Here is a 25,375-nt window from a genome sequence, read left to right on the forward strand (position 1 = left end):
CACACCTGAAAAAGATCTAAAAGAACAACACAATTGTGGCTATTGAAGCATCACTCTTCTTTCAGTTTTAGCATTGAATATGACAATATTTTATACCGGCTCAAGAAAACAGATGGGAACAAGAATCTGTGGCTAAATTAAAAAAACCCATTAACCAGGAATGCTTGGATTCGAGTCACGTTCGTCCCATTCCTAATATACTCTGGCTTAACTGGTTTGTGAGTTGGGCAGCTATAGCAGGCCAGATACAGGCAATTCAATCTTCATCCTCTTCTGACTTTGCAAGAGAATCCACTAATCTACATACAAACAACCCAGAATGATCATTTTTCAACATAAGGAAATATTATCATAGTAATCAGTTCTGAGCTACAGCTACCAATACCAGTGTACCACATATACACATAAAATGTGTCATTTCCTAAAACTAGATCCTCCTACTTCAAAAGCTGACATTTATGGGGTAACCAAGACAACAGCAGCTAGAGCACATTCATTCAGAAGTAAAAAACTGGAAGCTACTTATATTGCCTGAGATCTCACACACTTCCCTCTCCTCCTCCTTCTTCCTCCTCCTCTTCTTCAAGCCCTTATTAATGTGTTATTTCTCCTATTCACAATTGCAACAAAAGGATGTTCAGATTTCAATCCATCAACCACCTTGATCCTTACCACATTTACTTAAGAGTGAATCCCAATGAAAGCTGTGAGACTTGCTTTCAAGTAAATATGTAGGCAATAGCAACCTCCCTCTTATTTCCTCAAAAGAATCAGAGGGTCTCTCTATTTGTCTTTGTCCTCCTGGGATGTATTATGGAAGCAATGCAACTAGTCCACATTGTACAAGACTCTTCAGAGTCATCATGTGCTTAAAAATCACCAGAGTGAAAGAACAACCTTCTTCACCAGCAGGGGTGGGGTGTTCGAGTAGATTTAGAACAATTACCAAAACAATGCCAAAGGGGGAAAAATGACACGTTCAGGTGAACGCCAAGGACACACCAGTGATGAGCAAAATGAGCTGTCCAAACTTTACAGGAAGAAGAAGAGCATCATCTTTCTTTCCACACTTCTAAACAACAAATTCAAGACACCACTGTGCCTCTCTTACCTTTGAGATTGAGATGCTGGTGATGAACTCTATGGAACCGGCTTGGGTTGCCTCTTGGCAGCGCTGGGATGCTGGAGAAGCTGTTCCCCATGGCATCAGAAGGCAGCAGCCAACAGCTGGGAGATGACAACAGCTGGAGGGATCTGTGGGTTTGTGCCGCCGGCCAGGGCGGGGTAAGGAAGGGGAGGGGAGCAGGGGCTAGGGGCTGGGCTCGCCCCTCCCTCTCTCTCTCCTAGACCTTCCTCTCCTTCCCTCTCGCAGTCACTTTGGCTCCAGAATCCCCCTTTGTCTCCTCTTCCTCAGAGATGCTGCCTTCACTTGGGCTCGATCTACATCGTGGGGTGGAGGGAAATGATTGGGGAGCGGCTGCCTCTTGCGCGAGCAGGATGGGAGATCTCTGCTGCTCTCTTCCCTCGGGGAGCTCAGGTTGATTCCCACGGTAATCCCTCCCCCTCCGCTCTTCCTCTCTCGGATTCCTCCTCGCGTCTCCCTTTGTGTCTCTTCTCTCTCCACCCCCCCCCCCTCGCGCGCTCTCGCCTCTCCCTTCCTACTCCTGCCAGGCTCGCTCCGTGGATTTTACCTTGCCTAGGCAACGTGAGAGGATGGGGATGGGTGTCATCCGGCTGCCCTTGCCCTGCTCAGCCGCAGATGCTGAAGCAGCATGGCGCTTCGGGGGCCTTTTCTGCTTCGCCCGCCCCCGCGGCTTCCCTATCTGGGGGGCTGCGGCAGACCGCTTCCCCATTTGGATCTGGTTGTTATGGTGACAGCTGCCTCCTCAGACTAGTGACTTAAGGGACCAGATGAGTCACGTGAGCAGCCAGATGTGCCACCTCTGGCGCGGGAGGCGGGACAATGAGGCGTGGAGGGGCTCTCTCCCGCCTCTGGCTCTAGGGCCCAGCGAACGTCGCCAGGCCCAACAGGTAGCGTCCGGAAGGGTAGCGGACGGAGGCACGTGGCTGGCGATCCCGGCAGCGTGTGCGGGGCAGAAGCTCCAGTTTTTCGCGCGCCCTTTGGAGTCCGAATTGTACGCGCGAGAAGCGGCGATCCGGCTTCGCACTCGAGGAGAACCGGAAAGTGGTTGCCCAGCGCGATGAGTAGGGCCTGGAGCGTGCAGTGTGTGTGTGTGTTGAGGTGGGGTAAGTTGGAGCTGCACGCGCGCCTTTCTGGCAAGAGGAGGGACGAACAGGAAATGGTCGTGGGTGAACGTGCAGAGGTCAGTCGCTGAGGGAGCGCGTAGAATGAGCTCCAGAGGAAAGCGCGTGTGCGCACTCCCAGAAAGGGGAGCCAGCGCTGGAAGCATGAAGTGCCTAGGGCCAGGCTCGTCAAGTGGATAAGTTAAGAGGGATAGCGTGCTTCTCCCCATTCATTTTTCTGTAAGCCCATTTGCTCCTCTAGGTCAGTGTTTCCCAACCACTGTTCCGCGGCACACTAGTGTGCCGCGAGATGTTGCCTGGTGTGCCGCGGGAAAAATTAAAAAATTTGAAAGATAGCTTCATATCCGGAGAGGCGGCCTTCAGGCGAGTTTTAATTTTAATTTTCCTTCTCCCACTTAATGCCCCACGCTTGCCCGAGCAGCTTGCAGTCCTCGGTAACCACGGCAACCCAAGGGAGGGGAGGGAACAGGGAAGTCGAGGGCGGCGACGAGCCGCGATGACGTCAGTGGGCCGCGCCGCCTCGCCCTGGCACGGTGTGAGAGCCCCGGCTAGTGGCGCGAGCTTCGGAATAAGTGGGATCCGCGTGCGCGAGACCGAGATCGCGGGTAAGGAGCTCAGCCCTGGGCAGGAGGAAGCGGGGCCGCGCGTGCGGGCCACATCCCCACAGAGAGCGAGCCTCCCCCGGCCCACCACTCCGGGCAGGTCCACTCGCATGAGGGGGCGGCGATGGCGACGGCCGGCAGCTTGCCTGCAATGCCATCCCTCGAGCAGGCGAGGAGCCCGGAGGCTACCAGATGCGAGTCCTCTTTCCCACCCTGCTCGGGAGTCCAGAGCACTTGGTCGCATTCAGGATCTAGAGTGGGGAAGCGGGGCTTGTGTCTGGGCTGGACACATTGGGCTGCCTGTGCCGCTCGACCTGCAGGGAGAAATCAGGGTGGGAGTCACGACCGTAAGGCAGGGCTGCCAAGTGTGGCAGAAGAGGACACGGCCGTCGCACCTGTCCTTAGGTAGGAGCTTCTTCCGTGTCGACCTGCTGCCCTAAAGTCTTGGCTTTTTTCTTGGCTTTTTGGCGGTTGGCACAGAAGGAAGGCAAGGGGGAGGGGAAAAAATTGAAACTTACACTTTCGTGCGTCCCTCCCGGCGTGACGCTGCGCGCTGACGTCACGGGGCTGTAATGGTGGTGTGCCTCGAGATTTTTTTCATGAAACAAGTGTGCCTTTGCCCAAAAAAGGTTGGGAAACACTGCTCTAGGTTTCAGTCGGAGTATATTTGGGTCCTATATATTTATTATTTTATTTCACGTTATGCATTTATAGATACCACTCATACACCATTAGCTCGCTGGCAGTTTACAGTGCACATAAAAAAAAATATAAAACAGGCAAGAATTTAAAGAGCAATAGAAATCCAAGCAGCAAAAAACAGCACAGATTAAACACTTGCTCCTAAAACTAAGCCACTCCTTTGCTCTCAAGAGCTTGCTTTTAATGGAATTATCCCTACCTACCCAAAATGTCGGAAGTAATGGTGTGTGCTGTGAGCATCTGTGGGCAACATATGAGCAACCATGCACTAAAAGAGCATTTATGGATCGCTAGCGGCCTCAAGGGATATGTTGTCCAGGTCCTGCCAAAGGCATGTACTGTATATGAGGACTAAAAACTCAAAAATTGCTTCTCAACGTTTGCACAGTAAAGAAAAGGAGATACATTGAGGGTGGGTAGGTAGGTACCTGGGTGCATCATCATATGTTTCTAAGTAAAGTGTCCATGTGGGAAATAAACCTTCAATAGTTTAGAATTGCCTTCTGCAACGGACATAGCTCTGAACCATTCCAAGTCACTGGGAGATTCCCATTGATTTGGGGAGGAACTTGCATTGCAACACAGATATGCCAGGGCATGAATGTTTCTGCATGGGTGCAGTTGTCCTTTCTTGAGTACTGTACTTAGTAATATAGCAAGCTACCTTACAACAAGTCAGACCATGCTAGTTGAGTATTGCCAACTGACTGGTAGCAATTCTCCAGGATTTCGGGCAAGTGTCTCTCACAGCCATACCTGGAGATGTCAGCAATTCAACCTAGGACCTTCTGCATGTGGAAACCAGGTGATCTTCTACTGAGCTACAGCCCTTCCCTCATGTGGGACATACAAAGTATGTAGAGTTTTTACCTGAAGGTAAAATGTCCAGAGTAGCCCACAGTACAACGTCAGTGTTATCAGCTATAAAAGGCATGTGCCAACAGCCAGAAACTAACTCCAAGGTAAGTAACAGAGATTGCAACCATACATATGCAAAAAGCATGTATTCCAGAAATTCTGGGAAGGTAAATCTCTATGCCTTTAACTCTCTAGCTCTTAGAACCAGAAGTCAGAAAAGATGAGAGAGCCATCTAATCAAAGCTGTCAAAAATTGCCTGTGAAAGCCAGACCACAGTCTGCAACAAGCAGAGAACAGGTGTGCTTGCTGTGCATGCAAATAATTACAGATGACACAAACTTGCTTGTGCCAAAGAAAAGCCCTTAGGACCTTTGGGAAACAGGGCCACACTAAGCATATGCCTGCCTGTAGATTTACATATTCATTCTTATGTGCAAACCTGGGAAAGCATTTGCCAATGCCCACAGGCAGTGTGAACCCCAAGTATATCTTTTAAATCCATAGTGCGCAACAAAACATTTTCCACAAACAAGGACCAGTGGATTGTGTAGGTAGCCAAAACCAAATAACAGAATTTGGGTGTTTTTTAAAAAATCTCAATAGTCTTTATCTATTTCCTGCCATTTTCTACAGAAAATGTTTTCTGGAGACTTTGCTCTATGGATTGACCAGATGAAAAATTCAAACTGCCCTCTAGTCCAGAAAATATCTCCAATTAATCCAGAATGCAGCTGCCAGACTGATGACTGGGAGTGGCCGTTGGGACCATATAACACCGGTCCTAAAATATCTACTTTGGCTCCTAGTACATTTCCAAGCACAGTTCAGAGTGTTGGTACCAACCCTTTTTTGTCCCAGAAACATTTTTATTCAGTCCTCAGGACTGAGAAGTTCTGGTTGAAGAAGAACATATCTTTATGGGGGGCAGGGGGCTTTTGTTGAACATTGCTATTCCCCTTTTAAACTAGGCCATGAACCTTCTTATTACTGAGAACGACAGATCTTTGAGCTTGGGACAAAAGGGAAAAGTAACACTTGACACTGGATATATTGTAAGTATATCTTTAGCACTGTAAATCAAGACTACTACTGAAGAGATTTAGTTCAGTCTTTCCAGACACACACACACAGAGAGAGAGAGAGAGAGAGAGAGAGAGAGAGAGGTATCTTTATTTTATTTGGATATAGGATGAGCATGACAAGAAGCTTCTAAAAAGAGGCTTTGTCAAACTGTTATGTGTATGCGATGAAAGGGGGGTTTTCTTTTTTAAAAGAACAGTGCTGTCCCCTGCTCCAGAGCTATAAAATAACACCTTTGGCTTTGCTTCCCTTTGTGTGCCATCACACCAGATTTGTTAAGTTACAGGGAACCAGGCAGAGGGCCTTCTCGGCAGTGGCGCCCTCCCTGTGGAACGCCCTCCCACCAGATGTCAAAGAGAACAACAACTACCAGACTTTTAGAAGACATCTGAAGGCAGCCCTGTTTAGGGAAGCTTTTAATGTTTGATGTATTACAGTATTTTAATATTTTTTTGGAAGCCGCCCAGAGTGGCTGGGGAAGCCCAGCCAGATGGGCGGGGTATAAATAATAAATGATGATTATTATTATTGTTGTGATAGTTTAACCTTTCTTTATAAAGCGGTAGCAGAGAAAGAAGTCACTAAGAGAGGAAAGAAAACATGTGGAGATGGAAGAGACAACACTAGCCACCAACAACCATTTTGTAACAACATTTTGAAAGAAAACCAACTTAAGAAATCACATAGATTGAGGGGGACTACCCTGTGGCCCTCCAGATGTTGAATTGCAGCTCCCATCAGCCCCAGCTAGCAGAGCCATTGATGAGAGTGGTAGTCTAGTAACATCTGGAGGCCACAGGTTTGTCACCTTGACACAGACTTCTAGAGCAGTGATGGCCTCTGGGAAAGCATAGGTTTGTGACTAAGGTTTCAAATTAAGCTCCACTGTCCTGCCTCACCCATACACACCTCTGCTAATTTCCCCCTTTGCACCAACAGATTCATGGTACTGGCACATCTTTGGACTCCACCAATGCAAAGGACTTTAGTAGTGATGCTATCTTAATCCAGAAGTCATAATGTAAGAATATAATTCTGTTTTTAATCTTAGCATTTGGTTCCTAATAAAAGATTTAAAAGATCTCTCTTCCAGTCTTGTTGAGCCCCCTTGGTCCTAAATTAGACAGGCAAGTGTGAAAGATGCTCTTAAACCAGCAGGGTCCTAAATTTTGTTTTAGGTCTATGATTTTAAAGGCATCCTAACCAAAAATGGATATCTTGCAGACAACTCTTAGTGAGGCTATTGGCTTCTTAAATCTACTGAAGGAAAGTAGCTCCCAGATGATGAAAGGAATATAACTTGCTAATCACATTTTTGTTCTTCGCCTTATGACTTTAAAATTCCTCCTTCAAACTTATGTCTCCTGGTGGACTTTCAGCCCCATTTGCAAAGCGGTCATTAGTCTCGAACACTGGGGAAGAGATTCAGGGGAAAGGAACAAGTTGGAAAAAGTTCCTGCTCCTTGGGGGCAAATTGTCCCTTCTCAAGAACACCCTGCTGCAGAATAGCTACCATTGAACTAACATTACAAATAACCGTAATGTGATGTGTAACTTTGCTGTAAGTTACTGGAACAACAGAAATGATAGCTGGTTAGTCAAATCCTCTGCATTGTGACTTTCAGGATATTTACATTTTACCTGAATGTTATTTTTTTTAATTAAAAAAAAAAGTAGTTATCTACGTGTTAAAATGCCTGCATCTTCTTCTGTTTAATTTTCAAAGACATGTTCATATAAGTGTTGTATCAGATATAAGCTGCTCCTTAACATGTGGTGGGGAGTACTGAAAGGGGGGAAATCATCCATTTTTTACATGGAGCTCACTCATGTGCAGAGCTGTCTACAGTTCTGTGGAAACAGAGATAGCATTCCTACTGGATCAGAGTGGACTTAGGAGCACAAGATGTGATGGCCAACGATGGGCCCATCCACACTTGCATTTGGCATGTGCTTTCTTAGTATTCTGGATTAGGGTGGTTTGTCTAGGAAAACGCTATCAATTAAACTCCAGATGTGAGATCATGCCTCATGTCCTACTTTTGCATTTCCCATAGGCATTTGGTTGGCCACTGGAAGAGACATGACGTTAAACTAAATAGCCCTTTAGTCTGATCCAGTGGGGATCTTATTATGCTCTTATGTTATGTTAATTGTTACCACCTTGTGTATAAAAACAGAGCCAGATCTTATATTTCAGCTCTGCCAAGAAGAAGAAGAAGAAGAAGAAGAAGAAGAAGAAGAAGAAGAAGAAGAAGAAGAAGAGATAAACCCTCCACCCAAATAGAAGTCCACTCGTCAGGAACTGCAGAACACACACTAGGTTAGGAGAAGGACAACAACAACACATTACGAAGCTCTCCCCATTATGTTCTACCCTGGTGACAAGTGATGCGAACTAACAGTGCAGCTGGCCCTGAATCTCCTAGCTGCGATCTTCTCTTCCTGCACTGGATACAAATGGGATAGGTGTGAATAATGACAGAACTGGTACAGTTCTGGCCTAGATACAGTTGCAGGGTTTCACTTCAGATTTTGTTTTTGCCTTCTATGAACATTATGTACTTGGAAGCTTGTTGAATGATTCCTATGATGAGTTTGACCCATTGCCACACAGTTTCAAAACAGCTATACTCTAGCTGTAGAATTTCATTATTAGTCAAGGGTCATGTTTCTTTACTTCCCTTTTCTATTTTCTCCCAGCTTTCCAAAGAGGAGAGACCGTAAAGATTAAAGTACAGTGGTACCTCAGGTTAAGTACTTAATTTGTTCTGGAGGTCCGTTCTTAACCTGAAACTGTACTTAACCTGAAGCACCACTTTAGCTAATGGGGCCTCTTGCTGCTGCCGTGCCGCCAGAGCACGATTTCTGTTCTCATCCTGAAGCAACGTTCTTAACCCGAGGTAATATTTCTGGGTTGGCGGAGTCTGTAACCTGAAGCGTATGTAACCCGAGGTACCACTGTAATTGATTTTTTAAAAAAAGGTTTAGGCAGAAGGCCAGTACAAAATGTGAAGGTCAGCCGCTGTGCCCTAGAATAGGGTTCTGGAACCTGTGGTCTTCCAGATGTTATTGGACTCCCAACTCCCATTAGCTCCAGCCAGCACAACCAGGAGTGATGGATTCTATCACTAGCAATATATGTCTAGCAATATATGTGAACTGCAATTTCCCCACCACTGCCCTACAGGAAGAGAAGCATAGATCCACAAATATTATTGAAAAGCATTGAAAGTACTCAATGCCCCCCCCCCATCAGAAGTCTGTCCCCCTGCAATGTCTTACTCATGGGGTATCTTGACCTGTTATTTCCCCTGAAAAGCTTGACAACTTTGATTTCCTAAATAAAGCTCAACAACTTTGGCTGCTCTCCCCCCCCCCCCAAAAAAAATTTTTGGCTATGCCCATGGAGAGAAGATCTAAAGGCCCCAGAAGAATTGAAGCTCGTGGTCCATGCCAAAAGATGTTCACATATTAACAGGTTTGATATTTCTCCACTTTATTTACAACATTCAAATATTTGGACGGAAGTTTCACCCGCTGCAGTTAGCGAGTGAAAAGCAAGCACTTAGTCATTCTCTACTACACAGTAGTTCAGAGCTTTCCAAGCTGTTTATGTTGGTGGCACACTTTTTAGACATGCGTCATTTTGCAACACAGTAGTTCAATTTCACTAGCAAACCAGAGGTTAAACTAACCCCTTTTCAGCCTCAGGAGGAGCATGGGGAACATTTGCACAACACATCTGCACACTGCAGTGGCATACTAACGTCACGACACACAGTTTTGAAAGCTCTGCAGTAGCTGCTCATTGAACACATGTATTCTTTTTGCAAACTGCTTTGAGGCGTTGTTGCAATCAAGTGGTGTATATCAATGTCAAAATAAAAATGAATCAATAGCCAGAACTAGTTTTATCATTCCTTTGTTAACTACCTTTCTCTTGGGGAAGGTGTTGCTCTCCCTCTGGATACACACACACTGAGTCTTGGCTTTTGCTGCTGTGGTCCTTGGTGATATGTTTAGGATTGCTCCAACCCTAGAGGCAAATCAGGCAAACCCCTGGGGTGCCAAATTTCTCAGGAGTTGGGCTGCCTATGTAAATGCATTGGAGAGAGAACCACTGCCTGCACTTTTGGAAGAGATGCAAAGAATCTGCTAAGCAATTCACCACTCAAGGGCTATTCACTGCATTGCAGGGAGTATGATCAAGACCCTTCTGATCTCTACCCATTATCCAAGCCATAGACACAGTTGTCCAGAGAAAGAAATAAGAACCAGCAGAATTCTTGAAATTGAAAAATAGAGACTTCCGGGTTGGCGCGATCTGGAAATGGCGGATTCCCTCCGAGCTCCGGAGGGAATCGGCTCAGCGGTGGATGGGTCTTAGCCGTGCCGGCGACACGGGGACCCTTAAAAACCGCAGGCGCGGAAGCCTGCGGACTGAGGACTCGGCGGGTGCCTCAAGCGCCCCCCCTGATTCGCAATGAGCCTTTTTAAAGGCTACGGAGGGGATACGGGGGACGGCGCGGCACTGAGAGTCGATCGCTACCGCCACTGAGCGAAGCCGCGAGCCATAACTGGAGAGCGCTGACTTCCTTCCTTGAAATTTGGACTGAAAAAAGGAACCCGTGAGTAATTTGGAACTGAACTTTAAAATTTTTACCTTTTGAATTTGAGACGACCGGGGGGTGTGCTAAAAGGAAGTCCCCACCCCCCCCCCCTTGCAGACAATCCAGAGCAACGAAACAAGAGCTAAGCTGGAGCGCCCACCCTGTAAAGGGTGAGTTTCAAAAAGACAGTAATTTCCAAGATTTAGAAAAGTAAATTTGACTAGGAGATTGGAGTGTTGAAGGAGCCTTTGTTTTTTGGCAAATAACCCTCCCCCCCGGGCCCGGGAGCGATCTGTTTTGGAGCCTGTACAGAGGAGCAGAGTTTGACAGCTGTCAAAGCTGTCAAATGGACTGTTAACGCTGAAAAATTGTTACTTAAGACCTCTCCGGATTAAAAGGAGTTACAATTGAACTAAAATTGTGGGAAACAAAGAAACAATAACAGGACAGAGGATTGTTGGAGGAAAGATCACTCAGCAACCAGATTCCCTCTAGGGGGAATTCTGTGGAATTACAATGGCTGTGGGTGGAAAGATACTGAGAGAAATCGAAAGGATGTTTTCACTGGTGGGAACATTACAGGAGCAGACTACAGCTATGAGTAAACAGTTGATGACCTTGGATTTGGAAACAAGTAGTTCTGCTGAATGTGATGATGACCTGAGTGAGAAAGTACCCACAGCTGAATTTGAAATAATAAACAAAGAAGAGGAGAAGACAAAACAAGAAAGAGAACAAGCTATCTGGGAAAATACTAACCAGAAGCCGGCATCTGGAGAACACAAGCAAGGAGACTATTGGAGTAAATCCAGTGTAAGTCTACGAAAGATACAGAAGACGAAAGTGGAGGCCCTGGGAGTTTATGGAATTCAGGAAATAGAAACAAAGAAGTACAATTGGGGCCTACACATAGACTTTAACTTTGACTATCATCAAGATTCTGACCTACTGGAGATTTCTCAGCAGTTGCCTCTAAATATGGGAAGAGACTATGGACTGATTGGACTGATTGTTAAAGAAATCTTTCGAGACTCGATGACAGACAAAAAGGACTACCAACAAAACCGGCGGAGAGGGACTGGAAAGGATTTGAGAGCCTCGGATGTGCGGAACCCAGGCTAAAAACTGTTATTTTAGACATGTCTTGGGAAAGGACGCATAGCGGGGATGGGAGGGAGGGAAGCATTAAATCTAAACAACACTCAAGACCAGGGGGTTTAGTAATAAGAAAATTATGTAAGAAAAAATGAGAAATCGAGGGAAGAGAACTGGGGTCCAACTTAGGGAAAATTTTATTTTTGTTTTTTATAAAAGGACTAATATTAAGACGGAAGAAATGCCAATTTGCTGATACAAATTTGGGAATAGGGATGCAAGGGAGGGGGTGGGGGGAAGTCAAGGACCAGGGTCAGAAAATAAGATTTTTGGGAATTATATATGTTTGTTGTTTTGTTTGTAATTATCTTCGTGTTATGTGTGTTGGTTTTGTCTATATAAAAAGTGAAAACCCAATAAAAATTTTTAAAAAAAAAAAAAAAAAAAAAAGAAATTGAAAAATAGAAAAGTAATATCCTGGTCAACTATTGATTATTTAATCTGCTATTGATCAGCATAAAATAAGAAATGGCAGGGGAGAGGGTTCACCGAGGGCAAGTACAAAACTCGGGTCAGAGGTGGATGTGATTATACCACAGTAGGGCTAGGAGGGAACGCATGAACTAATCACCTGCCTACAGAAGGAACAGGAAGATGGTGGGGGGAGTATCTGCACACAGATGTTTTTGCATGCAGAAATAATAAATTATAATAATGATTTTATTATTTATACCCTGCCCATCTGACTGGGTTGCCCCAGCCACTCTGGGTGGCTTGCAACGTATATAAAAACATAATAAAACATTGCACATTAAAAAGCTTCCCTATACAGGGCTGCCTTCAGAGTCCCAGGTTCAATTCCTGGCACTGCCAGTTAAAAGGATAATACAGCAGGGAATGTGAAAGACCTGCCTATGACCATGCAAAGCCAGAGCTCAAAAAAAATACAGTGGTGCCCCGCAAGACGAAATTAATTCGTTCCCCATTTTTTGTTGTCTAGCGAATTTTTCGTCTTGCGAAGCACGAAATCCCATAGGAATGCATTGAAAATCAATTAATGCGTTCCTATGGTCAAAAAAAGTCCAAACAAAGCCAAATTTGGTACAACAACAGTTTATTAACTGCTCTTTAAAGTCACACATACTGTAAAGAGCAGTTCAAAAATTTAAGGGAAAATAAATTAACTTTATAAACAAAACATGTCTTTGTTTTTAGTCAAAGAAAAAAGTCGCGAGACGTTTTCGTCTTGCGAAGCAAGCCCATAGGGGAAATTCGTCTTGCGAGGCAAATCGCGAACGGAAAAACCTTTCGTCTAGCGAGTTTTTTGTCTTGCGAGGCATTCGTCTTGCGGGGCACCACTGTATGTGCTAATGGACACATAGCTTCCATGATCCTATTAGACCAATAAAGTCATGGAATGCACAATTGGAGAACAGGAGTGTGTAAGGTGCACCTCAGAAAGAGCTTTCATTTACTCAGTCACGCCATGTGTGACCATGGAAAGGGAAGTGAAGGTCCCTTAGGCCTGGGGAATTCCTTCTTAGTGGCAAATATTGTGATCAGTTAGTTCCTAAACAAGTTATGCTGGATCAACCTGTTTTCCTAAGCAATGATGCTTGGCAAATTGATGTGCTGAATGTACACCGCATTCTTGCTCTATTCCCCTTTGATCAAGCTGTAAGCATTCCTTGTAGAGGCAGAGGAAGCAGATTGTTCATCTGTTAGCTATTTATTGAGATAAATGGCTAAGGTGGGCTTTAAGTGTTAATATTTTTCATTATCTGGGACCCTGGCCATAAATATATGCCCAGCAGCAACAGCACACAGAAGAGCATGCTTTTGCCGAGTTAAAAGTAATATCCTGTGCAAGGCTGGCTGGGCATGTATACATACCATATGGGTGTTTTGTATACCCACACAGATGGCCCCATCTTGCTGAACCATTCTGAAATTGTTCTGTCTTGCTCCAACCTTTCATCATACCTGCCTACCCAATTTCTGTTTCATGTACATTTGTCCAGTGACAGTGGCTTGTTAACTGGTACACTGCTGACCTAACTCTGTTGTACTGCTCCTTCATATTGAGCAAACCCATGACATTTGCAGAAGGGGACAAGGGACATTGTGCTGGCACATAAGCCGTTGTGCTCCATCATAACTACCTCTTCTCTGGCACAGCAACTCTTTTGTACCTTAAATGACCGACACTTGGTGATAGGAACTTAACATTTTCTACCAGATCTAAGCAAATTTAGAAGTCCCTCAGTGTACTTGATAGCGCTAATGCCACATTATCAGCAAACACTGACTGTCCTTCAACAATTTAAAGAAGAAGGCTTGTTCAGGCAGATTTTCTCTGTGGTTGACTGCACAGGAAAATAAGTTAACAGTTCTGACATTCTTGCTGGAAGCCACAAAAGTGCAGATAGAGGGTTAACTGGCTTCATGCTGCATGCAGTCAATGTAGCTTAAGGGCCTAGAAGAGTTCAGAAGCTTTGTGAGGCTGCAAACCGCAATGCACTAAGAGCAAGATAAAGCACACATGCAATGGTACTGCAATCTGCACACAACAGCAGGGGTTATTTACAGTGCAGTCAAACCATCAATGCATGTTTTCTAGACAGGCACATGATAGGAGCTGAAGCTCACAAAGTTTTCCTGTAAATTTGCTAGAGAGAACTCTGAGAGCCACTCACCCTGTGCCCTGACAGGGGGCGGGCACAGCCATATATATTCTCCTTACCTGCATGGGGACATCCTCTCATCCTCTCCCTTTTCATCTCATCACCAAGCCAGAAATGTGAGCTCCATTGCTCAGACACCAGCTTAAACTAGACGTAAGCATGTCTTTGTAACCAAATTACCATTTTAAGCCTGCCTGAACAAAGCTGCTGTATCTGTTACTCTTCAACAAATATTCTGAGTGAGTAAATGTTACTTTTACCTTTCACCAGACTGTTTGTGTGGTGGGGAGAAAAGGGGGAAATACCAGGAGAATGCAACTTCCCTTTTAAGCTGCAAAGGGATGCACTTTACTGAACTCACAAACATGAGAAAAGAAGGATAGTAATTAATAAATATATCCTTTCCTAGCATCTATACACATCCCTACAAACACATACTGCAACCTGCAGGTCTAGAGACCTTGTCAATACAGGGTGAGGTATGGTGGATTGGACATCTCAGTCGTACAGTACATGTTTTGCATGCATAAAAGTCCCAGGTTAGATCCCAGGTGTCTCCACATATGGCTGGGAAAGATTTCTGTCCCAGAGGGGGGGTGGAAGGGGTATGTAAGGAAGCACAGGCCCAGGACTTTTTTATGCGCAGGAGTACCACAAGGACATAATCTGCAGGAGTGGCACATATTATGACTCCCATTTTCAATATTCAGAAATTCCAAGCTTCAAGATAGGTAATCTTGAAAACGGCTGAACTATTAGTGTTAGAACCGGAACATTGTGAAATGTTCCTTTTTTTCATGGATGCTGCAAACATTTCAAATTTCAGCTTGTTTGTCTTGGAACTGTTTTTACCAATTAAAATAAAATTGTAGACTATCCCTTCATAGAATAGCAAAGATTCTTGGCCGGTGAATGTTAGTGAGTGAACTGCTGTAATGTCACAGAATGTTCATTTTCACAGCGCTATGTGGAGAAAGGATTTGAGGTAGAGTTTGAAACTCAGAAAACAAAACCATATATTCACATATAGATCAGAGGCATTTACAGACCTGCAGGTTATTTTCTGCTGCTACTGTATCTCTCTTTAGAACCCATAGCTTGTTTGTTTGTTATAAAACATTATTGCATCAAGTTATAATGGTTCGGCTGTATGAGGATCCATTTTCTTAGACTTCTCCTTTGATATGTTTTCCTGTAGATTCATATGAGATGCACAAGCCTAACTCCACTTTTATACTATCAATTTGCCAGCATTATTATTTTGAGTCTTAGAAAACTAGTCCTAGGGGAATGTTTGCTGCCAGCATGGTCTTTTGGATCAATAATGTTTGATTATGACCTTTACATTAGCAATGTTGTCATCCATCAAACCAGGCAGGATCTTCACATAAGAATTAGTAAACACCCAGGCGTTAATTCAGTCCACATATGAAAAAGATCATCCATACCCATTGCAGAATTTATATTTATATTATACCTAGAGAATCCAGTACATATCAGTAAGAGGAATAAAATGTGCTGTGTCCATTGTTGTGATGTTTATGGCACAGCTTCATTTTTAATCTTTTTACTTTCCAACCTGCCCCCACATCCTCAAGCCATGTGCAATTAATACTTCCTATTTACAGGTAGGTAGCCATGTTGGTCTGCCGTAGTCGAAACAAAATAAAAAAATTCCTTCCAGTAGCATCTTAGAGACCAACTAAGTTTGTTATTGGTATGAGCTTTTGTGTGCATGTATCTGAAGAAGTGTGCATGCACACGAAAGCTCATACCAATAACAAACTTAGTTGGTCTCTAAGGTGCTACTGGAAAGAATTTTTTTATTTCGTTAATACTTCTCTAAGGTGCTACTGGAAGGAATTTTTTATTTTGTTAACACTTCCTATGCCATGCAGGAGCCTTTCCCCAAACAGTTGCTCACTCAGCTTTCCTTTTTCAGCTCAGATTCTATAATATAATAAATGGGTAAATTTCCACACAAACACACCACTAGCAGGAGTTCTGGCACTGAGAGTTTGGCCACTTTGATCCCTCCTCCTCCAAAATTGCTGGTTTGAGGGGCTTTCATTGGCTCCCACCAGCAGGCATACAGCTGGTTGCAGCTGCTGCCTGCCTGTGATTTTAGCAGATGTAGCACAGCACTCCACAGAGCAGAGTGGGACTGAAGGACACCTCCGCCACATCCAAGCCCCCTCCAGTGCAGGCAGATTGGGGGTTTGGATTGCTCTGCCCAATGGTTCTTGTAAGGATTACTCAGTTAATATATGCAAAGCACCTCTAATGCTCAAAAATGCTACATAAATACTCAATATTTTTATCTCATCCTCACAGCCACACAGCTCTTCAGCAAGTGTCACAAAGCCTTCCTGAGTGAGACAGCAAAGCAACTGCCTGTAACTAAAAATAATGCCAAGATTAATCAAACAATACAACTCTGCTGGATTCTAGAGAGACACGATCTGATTTATTTACACTGAAAAGTGCTTCATGCCTACAATTTTGCTAAGCAAAAACAGGTGTGACATTTTATTCCCCCCCCTCCTCCTCATCAATAAATTGTGCGTGTCCTGGTTATGGAGATTAACTTTACAGGCAAATGTCAGTCTTAATTCTGGTTTGATAGCCTGGGTGCATTGCAAGACAAGCAAACTGTAATCTTGCGATACAAACACTAAACTAAACCATGTAGAAGCAGGGGCAGGCTACAGTCGCAAGTTCTCAGCAGTGTCTTATTTGAATAATCTATCTGACAGCACTGATCTTCCCTCAGAATTCCCATTTAGTAAAAATATTTTCAGATGTCACACATTCCAGAAGCAGATAATGTTGCCATATATGCTTTCCTATGAGACAGCCTTTGCCAGACTGTTGTCCTCTACACATTTTTGTGCACATTTCCCCCTAATATTTATGCATTATATATGCTGTTTTTGCTAATATATACATTTTTGCGGAGACTTTCCAGGAATATATGCATTTTTGTATGCACTGTTTGACTGGAGAATTGCTTCACAAAAATTGGAGAAGTCTAAAATTGAAATGGTTAGCCCTGCTTTGGTTCAATTGTTTGAGAAGTGTGAATTAGGTGGTTTCTTATCAAGATACAAGCAAAACTGAATTTCTCCTCCATCCCTATCAAGTATTCCCCTAGCATTGGCAAGACCTGCTTAATGTCCATTTTAATACCGAAAGCTAAACACCGCCTCCTTGTGGCACAACCTCATGCACATACAATAGCAATTATAACTACTGACTGAGACAATCCTGAATTAACTCATCTTTCAAATTCTGTTTGTTTTAGTCTACTACATTTAAAATGAAAGCTCCGGCTGAAACACGATCTGGAACTCAGATGGGGAGGAGAGACTTTGGGAACCATTTCCTAAGGAAATATATGTATACACGTACCAAAATCCATTGGTAATGCATGGGGAGGGATCCTGCAATGGTAGCTGAAGAGGAGTTGGGTCTGCCTCCTAACATCTATAGGCTTCTGCTGAGATATATGTTTCCAGGTTGCTTCATAAAACAGAAGTACCCCTTACCTATGAAAAAGTTATGCCACACTCTGCTCCACACAACTTCATTCGGCTTGGCTACAGAACAGGATATAATCATATGTGATAGCATAGCTAAGAAGCCCATGGAGCCCTGATTCTCACACTGTGAATATGTTACCTGGGACCAACTAGCTCCATATCACCTACAACTGACTGGCAGAAGTTATCCTGGGTTTCAGATTGGGAACATTCTGTCCTACCTGGAGACGCCAGGGATTGAATCTGGGACCTTCTGAGTGGGAGGCAGATGCTCAGCTACTGAGTTGAGTTCCTTCCCTAGGATCTCACATAGTGGTACCTCGGGTTACATACACTTCAGGTTACAGACTCCGCTAACCCAGAAATAGTACCTCGGGTTAAGAACTTTGCTTCAGGATGAGAAGAGAAATTGCATGGCAGTGGCGTAGCAGCAGCAGGAGGACCCATTAGCTAACGTGGTGCTTCAGGTTAAGAACAGTTTCAGGTTAAGAGCAGACCTCCAGAACGAATTAAGTACTTAACCCGAGGTACCACTGTATATCAAGCAACCACACCAGGCAGATTATGAAACTTTGTTTCAGATGGAAAAGTTTACAAAGATATGGGACCATATATACAGCAATTCTAAAGTAGAGCAGGAAATAAATCTCGTGTTCTGTGCCCCCTGTATTCTCTTTCATGTAGTTTAAGAGTTGCAGATGAATCAAAGCCAACTCTGCTGAAAAACAACTTACAGGGAGGAGACTTGTAAGCAAACTATCTCATTTGACTGACCTGGTTTCTCACAAACACCAGTGATGATTCATTACTGGACAACAGAAGGAAACCATACATGGGAAGAGGCAAAGGGAGGGGAATTAAAATCAGCTTTTGATTATTTGAAAGCTACTTTCATTCTCTGTGGTGCACCAGTTACTATCTTCACACTGGAGTGTAAATACTGCATCATACCTCCAGGCTACGACTGTTTCACATACAAAAGAGTTTTGTGATTTGATTTTTCTAATGGAGGAGCTATAATACCAGGAAGACTCTATTCATTCTCTTACTATAAAAGCAAGATAACTAAGCACCAGGTTTCATCCTGATCCAACAACACATGGATAAGGAATGCAGCTGGAACAATTATGCCAATGAGAAGTGAATAAGGAGGTTCCTAGGTAGGAAGCCAAGAATGGCACAACAAAGGCAATGATGTTAATGTGAGCTGCTTTACTGTTTGCTTTGTTTGCTTATTGTCATCCTGTCTTTGAACTAAACAGGCCTTACAGAGCTCACCTAATCACCCTGCCAGAGAAGGCTGCCAAGAGAAGACCAGCCAGCTTCATCTCTGAGACGAACCCAAGCGCTCTACAGGAGGAAAGGCGCTCGGTCACCACTGCACTATGGATCGATTCCGGATGATCTTCCAGTACTTCCAGTCCAATTCAGAGTCCGTGACTAATGGGATATGTGCACTGCTGGCATTGGCAAGTGTAAAGATGTACAGCTCCTTTGACTTCCACTGCCCTTGCCTTGCTAAATACAACATGGTGTATGGCTTAGGAATTATGTTTATCCCACCAGTGGCACTTTTCCTCTGTGGTCTCCTTGTCAACAGACAGTTTGTGGTGATGCTTGAGGAGTGGAAAAGACCTACTGGGGACAGGAAGAAGAATCTAGCCATTATCAGGTGGGGGATTTCAGTACTGGTGCTAATTACTTTCCACAATGAAGTTTACTTATTTGTTGTACCCTTCTCTCCCAAAGTTCCTCCAAATCTAAACTTCCTCCAAATTATTACTTAGAATTTGTATTGTATTGTTTTAATTCTTAACAGTACTTAGGAGGCTTTATGTAGCATGATATCACCATAACCACTGAAATGGATTACGGTTCTTATGTATAGTTATTATAACACTCAACTCTGAAGCTAAGAAATAGTGGCATGCCCAAGGGTACACAATAAGGCCAGATTTGAATACAGGCTTCCAGATACACATATCACCTAGAGTCAAACTAAACAGGACAATGGAAGAAGGTTCACCAGCATTCTTTTAGAAAATTTAGATTAGAGGGGGCGGGGTTGGATTAGAACTGTGATGCTGGAAGGGCAGTTTTAACCATTTCCACCTGCATTGTATTTCCCATGTGAAAAACCCCACTCCCCAAGCTGGTATTTGTTCTGTAGCACAAAACATACTTCCTTATTTTTTTACATTTTAAGATTTGCATGAATTATAAATACTGATGATTAATAAATATTGCTTGACTTTATTTCATTTAAATTCTTAAGGATTTGGATTGGGGTTGATGATAAGTTTATAAGCTCAATTAGGGGTCAATGAACTTAGAAGTTTGGGAAACCCTTTGGAAATCACTGGAGCATGCTACTGTCCCTTCCCTTGTTATTGCCAGTGCTAAGCAAGTTCCAGCCATTAGAAATATCAGTTTAGTTTTTTGCTTCTCTGTCCAATAACCAGGTACATGTGTTCCTCCGTTCTGCAACGGGCCATGATTGCACCTGTTGTTTGGATCCTAGTCACCCTGCTCGATGGAAAATGCTTTGTCTGTGCTTTCAGCAGTTCTGTTGACCCTGATAAGTTTCCAGGTTTCGTCACCAACATCACACCTTATAATGAGGTACAGCGCTTGCTGTCCAAGGTCCCATGCAAGGATGATGAACTCATAAGGAACAATACTTCCCGCAAGGCTGTATCCAGGTACCTCAAATGCTGGTCACAGGTAAGTAACAGACATCTATAGGATCTTGCTCTGTAGGAGCTCCTTATAGGAACATTAACCTGCTCTTGAAACATACATAGGTAGAATCTAAATAAAAAAATTCCTTCCAGTAGCACCTTAAAGACCAACTAAGTTAGTTCTTGGTATGAGCTTTCGTGTGCATGCACACTGCACACGAAAGCTCATACCAAGAACTAACTTAGTTGGTCTTTAAGGTGCTACTGGAAGGAATTTTTTTATTTTGACTATGGCAGACCAACATGGCTACCTATCTGTAATAGGTAGAATCTGTTTCTCAAGCTCATCTTCAGAATATTCTCTTGGATAATCACTGATTAAATGCAAGAAGCATAATTTTTTAATTGATTTTTGCTGTCAATGGAAGAAAAGAGCAACAGATGATTCATAAAATACACATGGACCCTACAGCATGTGCAGATTAACTAACAATTCTCAAGGTATTGAGCCGCTATATGAACTATGTAGTGTCTCAGACACAAACTTTTGGACAAGTTACCTTCTCTTAAACTATCCTACCAAACAGAGCTATGGTGGGAATAAACAAGATAAGGATTGCAAACTAATTTGTTAACTACAGATTCTTTTGAAATGCTAATTTTATTTATTTATTTATTTATATTTATACCCCGCCCATCTGGCTGGGTTTCCCCAGCCACTCTGAGTGGCTTCCAGCAAAATAATTTTTAATTATTTAATTTTTCCATTCAACATATTCCATTCATTATGCCTCCAAGTCTCTTGTCTTCTCCTGTTTCTGCTTCCATGTATTTTGCCCCTCTGGTCCCATGTGCAAAACAAGCTCCATGGTCCTGCATCCCCTGTGTTGTGATAACCTTATACCATGTCAAATTTCAACCAAGACGGGCTGCAATTAAAATCCGACCAATAGTAACAGGAACATGTTGGGTTAGGGTGGGGTGAGGAGGCAAACTCTCCAAGCCCCTGGCAGTTGATGACACAGTCCAAGTTTCAGGCTCTGCTCTGCTCTGCAGAAGGAAGAGTGAGTCACAGATAGACTCATGGGTTGACTGATTACAGATGCCAACTAATGAAGCAGTCCTTCTGTTGATTTCAGTACCCATTCCTTCAGTTTTTGCCATTTCATCCATCTGCCATTTTATCTCTCTTAACATACACTATAAGACTGGGTATTGTTTGGCTCCAACTCCCATCAGCCCCAGCCTGCATGTCCAATGGTTAGGGATTATGGGAATTGTAGCTCAAGGACATCTGAAGGGCACCACATGGTTATCCTTGCTATAAGGCTTTCAGTCAAGGACAATATTCCTTTTGTTTTCCTAGCACTAAATAAATGTAGACATTAATTAGCAAATCAACATTTATTACCATTTTAATTACTTAGCAGAAGTGGGGGCTCCTCCCATAGCAGGGTGTTCAACTAGAAGATCTGAGAAGTCCCTTTTATTATGGGATATTCAAGCAATAGAACACAGATGTCCTGTTTTTTTTTTGTTTCCCTGTGGCTGGCCTTGATTGCCTTAACATTTGTATGTACTTCCTTTGCCTTCTAGGCTTTTGGATGGAGCATACTGCTGACCCTTATAGTGATCGCCTTCCTTGCCCGCTCTCTCAGGCCCTGCTTCAACCAGGCTACCTTCTTGCAGACTCGCTACTGGAGCAACTACATTGATATTGAGCAAAAGATTTTTGATGAAACTTGTTGTGAGCATACCCGGGACTTTGCACACAAGTGCATCCTCCACTTCTTTGAGAGCATGCAGAAAGAAATTAAACGAAGGCGGTTCCATGCCCACCCAGGAAAAGAGGAACGGAAGGAAGGGGAGAAGGATCACTTGCAGGGAATCAGCAGCCAGGAGCAAGTGAACAAGCTTCTTCAATCATGGTACTACAGCAAACCTCCACTGGATTTGAGTGGAGCTACACAGAGGCAACCCCTGGGCACAGAGGGAATATCTATGCCTTGGACAGGCAGTATGATTAACAGGTGGCATCCCCAGCCAGGGACCACAATTACAAGGCAAACAGACGTTTAAAAGGAAATGGAAACTGAGAACATCAGTAGCTAGGGGGAAACACATACACACACATCCCAGCAAAAATGGGCTGCTCTTGCATCTTTAACAACAGCATAGTATGCAGGAATCACATATCCTCCAACACATCAAGATGAAAAACCGGGACACCATCTTCCAGGTTCACACTCCCACATGAGTAGCATGACCCATGCAAGATCGCAGCCCTGAAAAAAGCACTTATTTTGGGCATGGTTCCCCAAAACACACTTTTGGGGGTGCAAGATCACAGCACCAAAGAAAGTGCTTTTGGGGGCTCAAGATCATGGTTGCCCCAAATGGCCACCATGATCTCCCGGAGGGTGCGGGGGAATGGGATGTCCCAGTTTTTCCGGAACAGTTGAGGGGTATGGAATCGGCAGCAGAAACTTTAACGGCATGGAGTGAAGCATTAGCACATGCTAATGTCTGTACGAGTTCAGTTCAGATTTATTTCCATATGAGCCATAGGCCATAACAAAAATGCAAAAGGATCTGTAACTCTTTGGTACAGCATATGCTTTTCATGCAGAAGGTCTCTGATTCAATCCCTGGCATCTCCAGGTAGGGCTGGGAAAGACCTGCTGCCAATTCACAGCTAGGTGGATTGCTGGTACTGGTACTTAAACATGTGTTCAATATATTGTACAAAAAATGGTTAACAACATAGCCCACATCTTACAGATTATTACAGCAGGCAAAAGGTAGGTCCAAAGTTGGCAACTCTATCCAGCAAGGAGACAGTAATGGGTGTACTAAATTATCACAAAGGCAACAGCTTATCACTAATGCGCTATATGAAATTATGGCCCAACTGTATTGGCTGCCAATTAGTTTCTAGTCCCAACTGAAAGTGCTGGGTTTGACCTATAAAGACTTCAATGGCCCTGGACCTCAATACCTCAAGGACCACCTCTCCCCATATAAACTGACCTGGACTCTGTGACCATCAGCTGAGGCCCTTTCTCGTGTGCCTCTGCCACAAGTGGTCTGTAGGGTGGCAACACAGGAACGGGCCTTTTCTGCAGTGACTCCCCATTTGTGGAATGCTCTCCCCAGGAAGGTTTGTCTGGTACCTTCATAATATGCCAGGTGAAAATGTTCCTCTTCAACCAGACCTTTGGCTTATTAACCGTCTATGTCCTTTTAAATGTGTTTGTGGGAAGGGGTGTTATTGGTTTGCTTTGTTTTCTATCTTGTTTTTATTGTGTACTTTATGGTTTTTTAATGGCGTGAAGTGCCTTGAGATCTTCAGATGAAGGGTGGTATACAAAATAAAATAAAAATATAAAAATAAGAATCATTTCCCCAACATCTTATTGAAATATGTTACACAGCTATACTTGAATCTCCCTTCTAGAATTAAATTATTAATTCATTTTCAGGCTACAAGAAAAGATGAGAGAGCCAGGCATGTAATTACAGCAGAATCCTGGGCTTCTAAATAGAAGCCTCTGTGAGTATTTATGTTTGGTCTCCTTCACATATTAGAGACCTGCTCTAATTTAATTTTAAGCAGACACACTCAAGAGATTAAATATCTGACCTTCCATATTTGCCATGTGTTTTAATCAAATTGACTATTTGCCTTAGCAAGCTGCTGAGGAATGAACTGGGTGGATATCTACTTTGCATACTGATTTTCATGGAAGGGTATTTTTAAAGCATTTTAGACGCAGCAGGAATATACAAATGCAAAGGAAGGAAAAGACAGTGTGATTACTAAGTAAGCTATGTGCCTGGGCATCAATTTCTGACAATGACGCTGCTATCATTGGAAGCATCGCGTTTTCATGTCTTTGGTTATATTATTTGTTTGTCTTGTATAACAAGCTGATGAAGCTGCTATGTATGCAGTGATGAAAGCATCCCATTATGTTTTGCATTACCTCCTTTAGTGTTATTCTGGTACTCTAACCTCAGTGATGAATTTGAATTACATATTTTGTTAGAAACTCACATCATGTTTTGATGGCGCAGCAGCTCATTCCTGCTTGCCTTAAAGTCCATTTATATTTGAAACAGTATCTCTCAAAACCAGTTCTGCCTGAACCAGGGCAATACCCTAGGTGCCAGTTAGGAAGGGCAAGGAAACCATATCCCGACACTTCCCCCCTTCTTTCAGGCTACAGATGATTGTTTCCCAGGAGCACCTATAGTTCTGGCTGACTCCCTCCTTGAGTTAATACAGTGGTACCTCTGTTTAAGAACTTAATTCATTCCGGAGGTCCGGTCTTAACCTGAAACTGTTGTTAAACTGAGGTACCACTTTAGCTAATGGGACCTCCCGCTGCCGCCACCGTGTGATTCTGTTCTTATCCTGAAGTAAAGTTCTTAACCCGAGGTACTACTTCCGGGTTAGTGGAGTCTGTAACCTGAAACGTTTGTAACCCAAAGCATTTTTAACGCAAGGTACCACTGTATTGTTAACAATTAACAGTGCAAGCCTAGACCCAGCAGTTAGTTACAGAAGCCCCAACAACATGCTTGGTACTGTACATCAGAAGTCAGCAGACAACTTGTGGGATCTGCTTTGCTTTTCTCTAGAATCCTGCCATTGGAGGGCAGGGCCAGATACAAAAGGTTAGCTTAGTGGGCAGAGCCAAATACCTACTTGCAGGCTGCATACCAAAGTACAAAGACACATCTGGGTTACTACTGATTAGGAACTCTTAATATAAAACACTAAAAATGGCCAGTGGAGTTGCTCAAAGCATAGCTGTCAACTTTTCCCTTTTCTTGGAAGGAATCCTATTCGGAATAATGGAATTTCCTCTAAAAAAGGGGGGGAAAGTTGACAGCTATGGCTCAAAAGCAATCATTTAATATTTATATTTTACGCAGAAGGAATGCTGTGGCTGAGGGGTAAGCAATTAGCATGCTGTAGCTGATTATTTTTATTATTTTACTTGCTGTTTGTGGCATAGGCCTGCCCTGCCAGGGTATGTGTCTTTTGCAACTACAACATCTCTAGCCACCCTTCTTCCCAAGACCCCAGCCACATAACTTCTGCCACTTCCGAGCACACAATCTGATAACTCATTTGATAAGTCCTTTCTGCCAGCAGTAGGCCACCAGGAGCAGCACTCATCCAGCCTAGGCTCCAACAGGTGCCTAGTTCTGTGCCTAGTTCTGTGCAACTCAGCTGATTGGGC

General features: G+C 43.6%; 2 protein-coding genes across 12 annotated transcripts in view; one reads left to right on the forward strand and one right to left on the reverse strand.

Moving 5' to 3' along the window:
• The window catches only part of NEURL1 (neuralized E3 ubiquitin protein ligase 1), a 131,740-nt gene extending 129,849 nt beyond the window's left edge, over positions 1–1,891 (reverse strand). The window contains exon 1 of the mRNA XM_083505074.1: positions 1,112–1,891. Coding sequence (XP_083361200.1) covers positions 1,112–1,202 — 91 coding nt within the window. The 5' untranslated portion in view covers positions 1,203–1,891. The remainder of the gene's footprint in view (positions 1–1,111) is intronic.
• On the forward strand, positions 1,467–23,438 carry CALHM3 (calcium homeostasis modulator 3). Of its 11 annotated transcripts, none has more exons than XR_014526704.1 (4): positions 1,467–1,550; positions 3,741–4,531; positions 6,448–6,545; positions 7,749–8,886. XR_014526704.1 is itself a non-coding variant. In XM_083505112.1 (4 exons), the coding sequence occupies exons 2-4, from the start codon at positions 18,828–18,830 to the stop codon at positions 22,200–22,202; spliced, it is 1,032 nt and encodes a 343-aa protein (XP_083361238.1). In that variant the 5' UTR covers positions 2,008–2,324; positions 18,705–18,827; the 3' UTR covers positions 22,203–23,438. The 11 variants fall into 11 exon arrangements, 4 of the variants coding, with proteins under 4 accessions (XP_083361238.1, XP_083361239.1, XP_083361241.1 ...); XR_014526705.1 differs by lacking the exon at positions 1,467–1,550 and adding an exon at positions 2,005–2,324; XR_014526706.1 differs by lacking the exons at positions 1,467–1,550; positions 3,741–4,531 and adding exons at positions 2,005–2,324; positions 5,397–5,480 and having other exon boundaries at positions 6,448–6,529; positions 7,709–8,886.
• The last annotated feature ends 1,937 nt before the right edge of the window (positions 23,439–25,375 follow it).

This window comes from Podarcis liolepis (genome assembly GCF_965112155.1).
Source record: "Podarcis liolepis genome assembly, chromosome: 5".
NCBI lineage: Eukaryota > Metazoa > Chordata > Lepidosauria > Squamata > Lacertidae > Podarcis > Podarcis liolepis.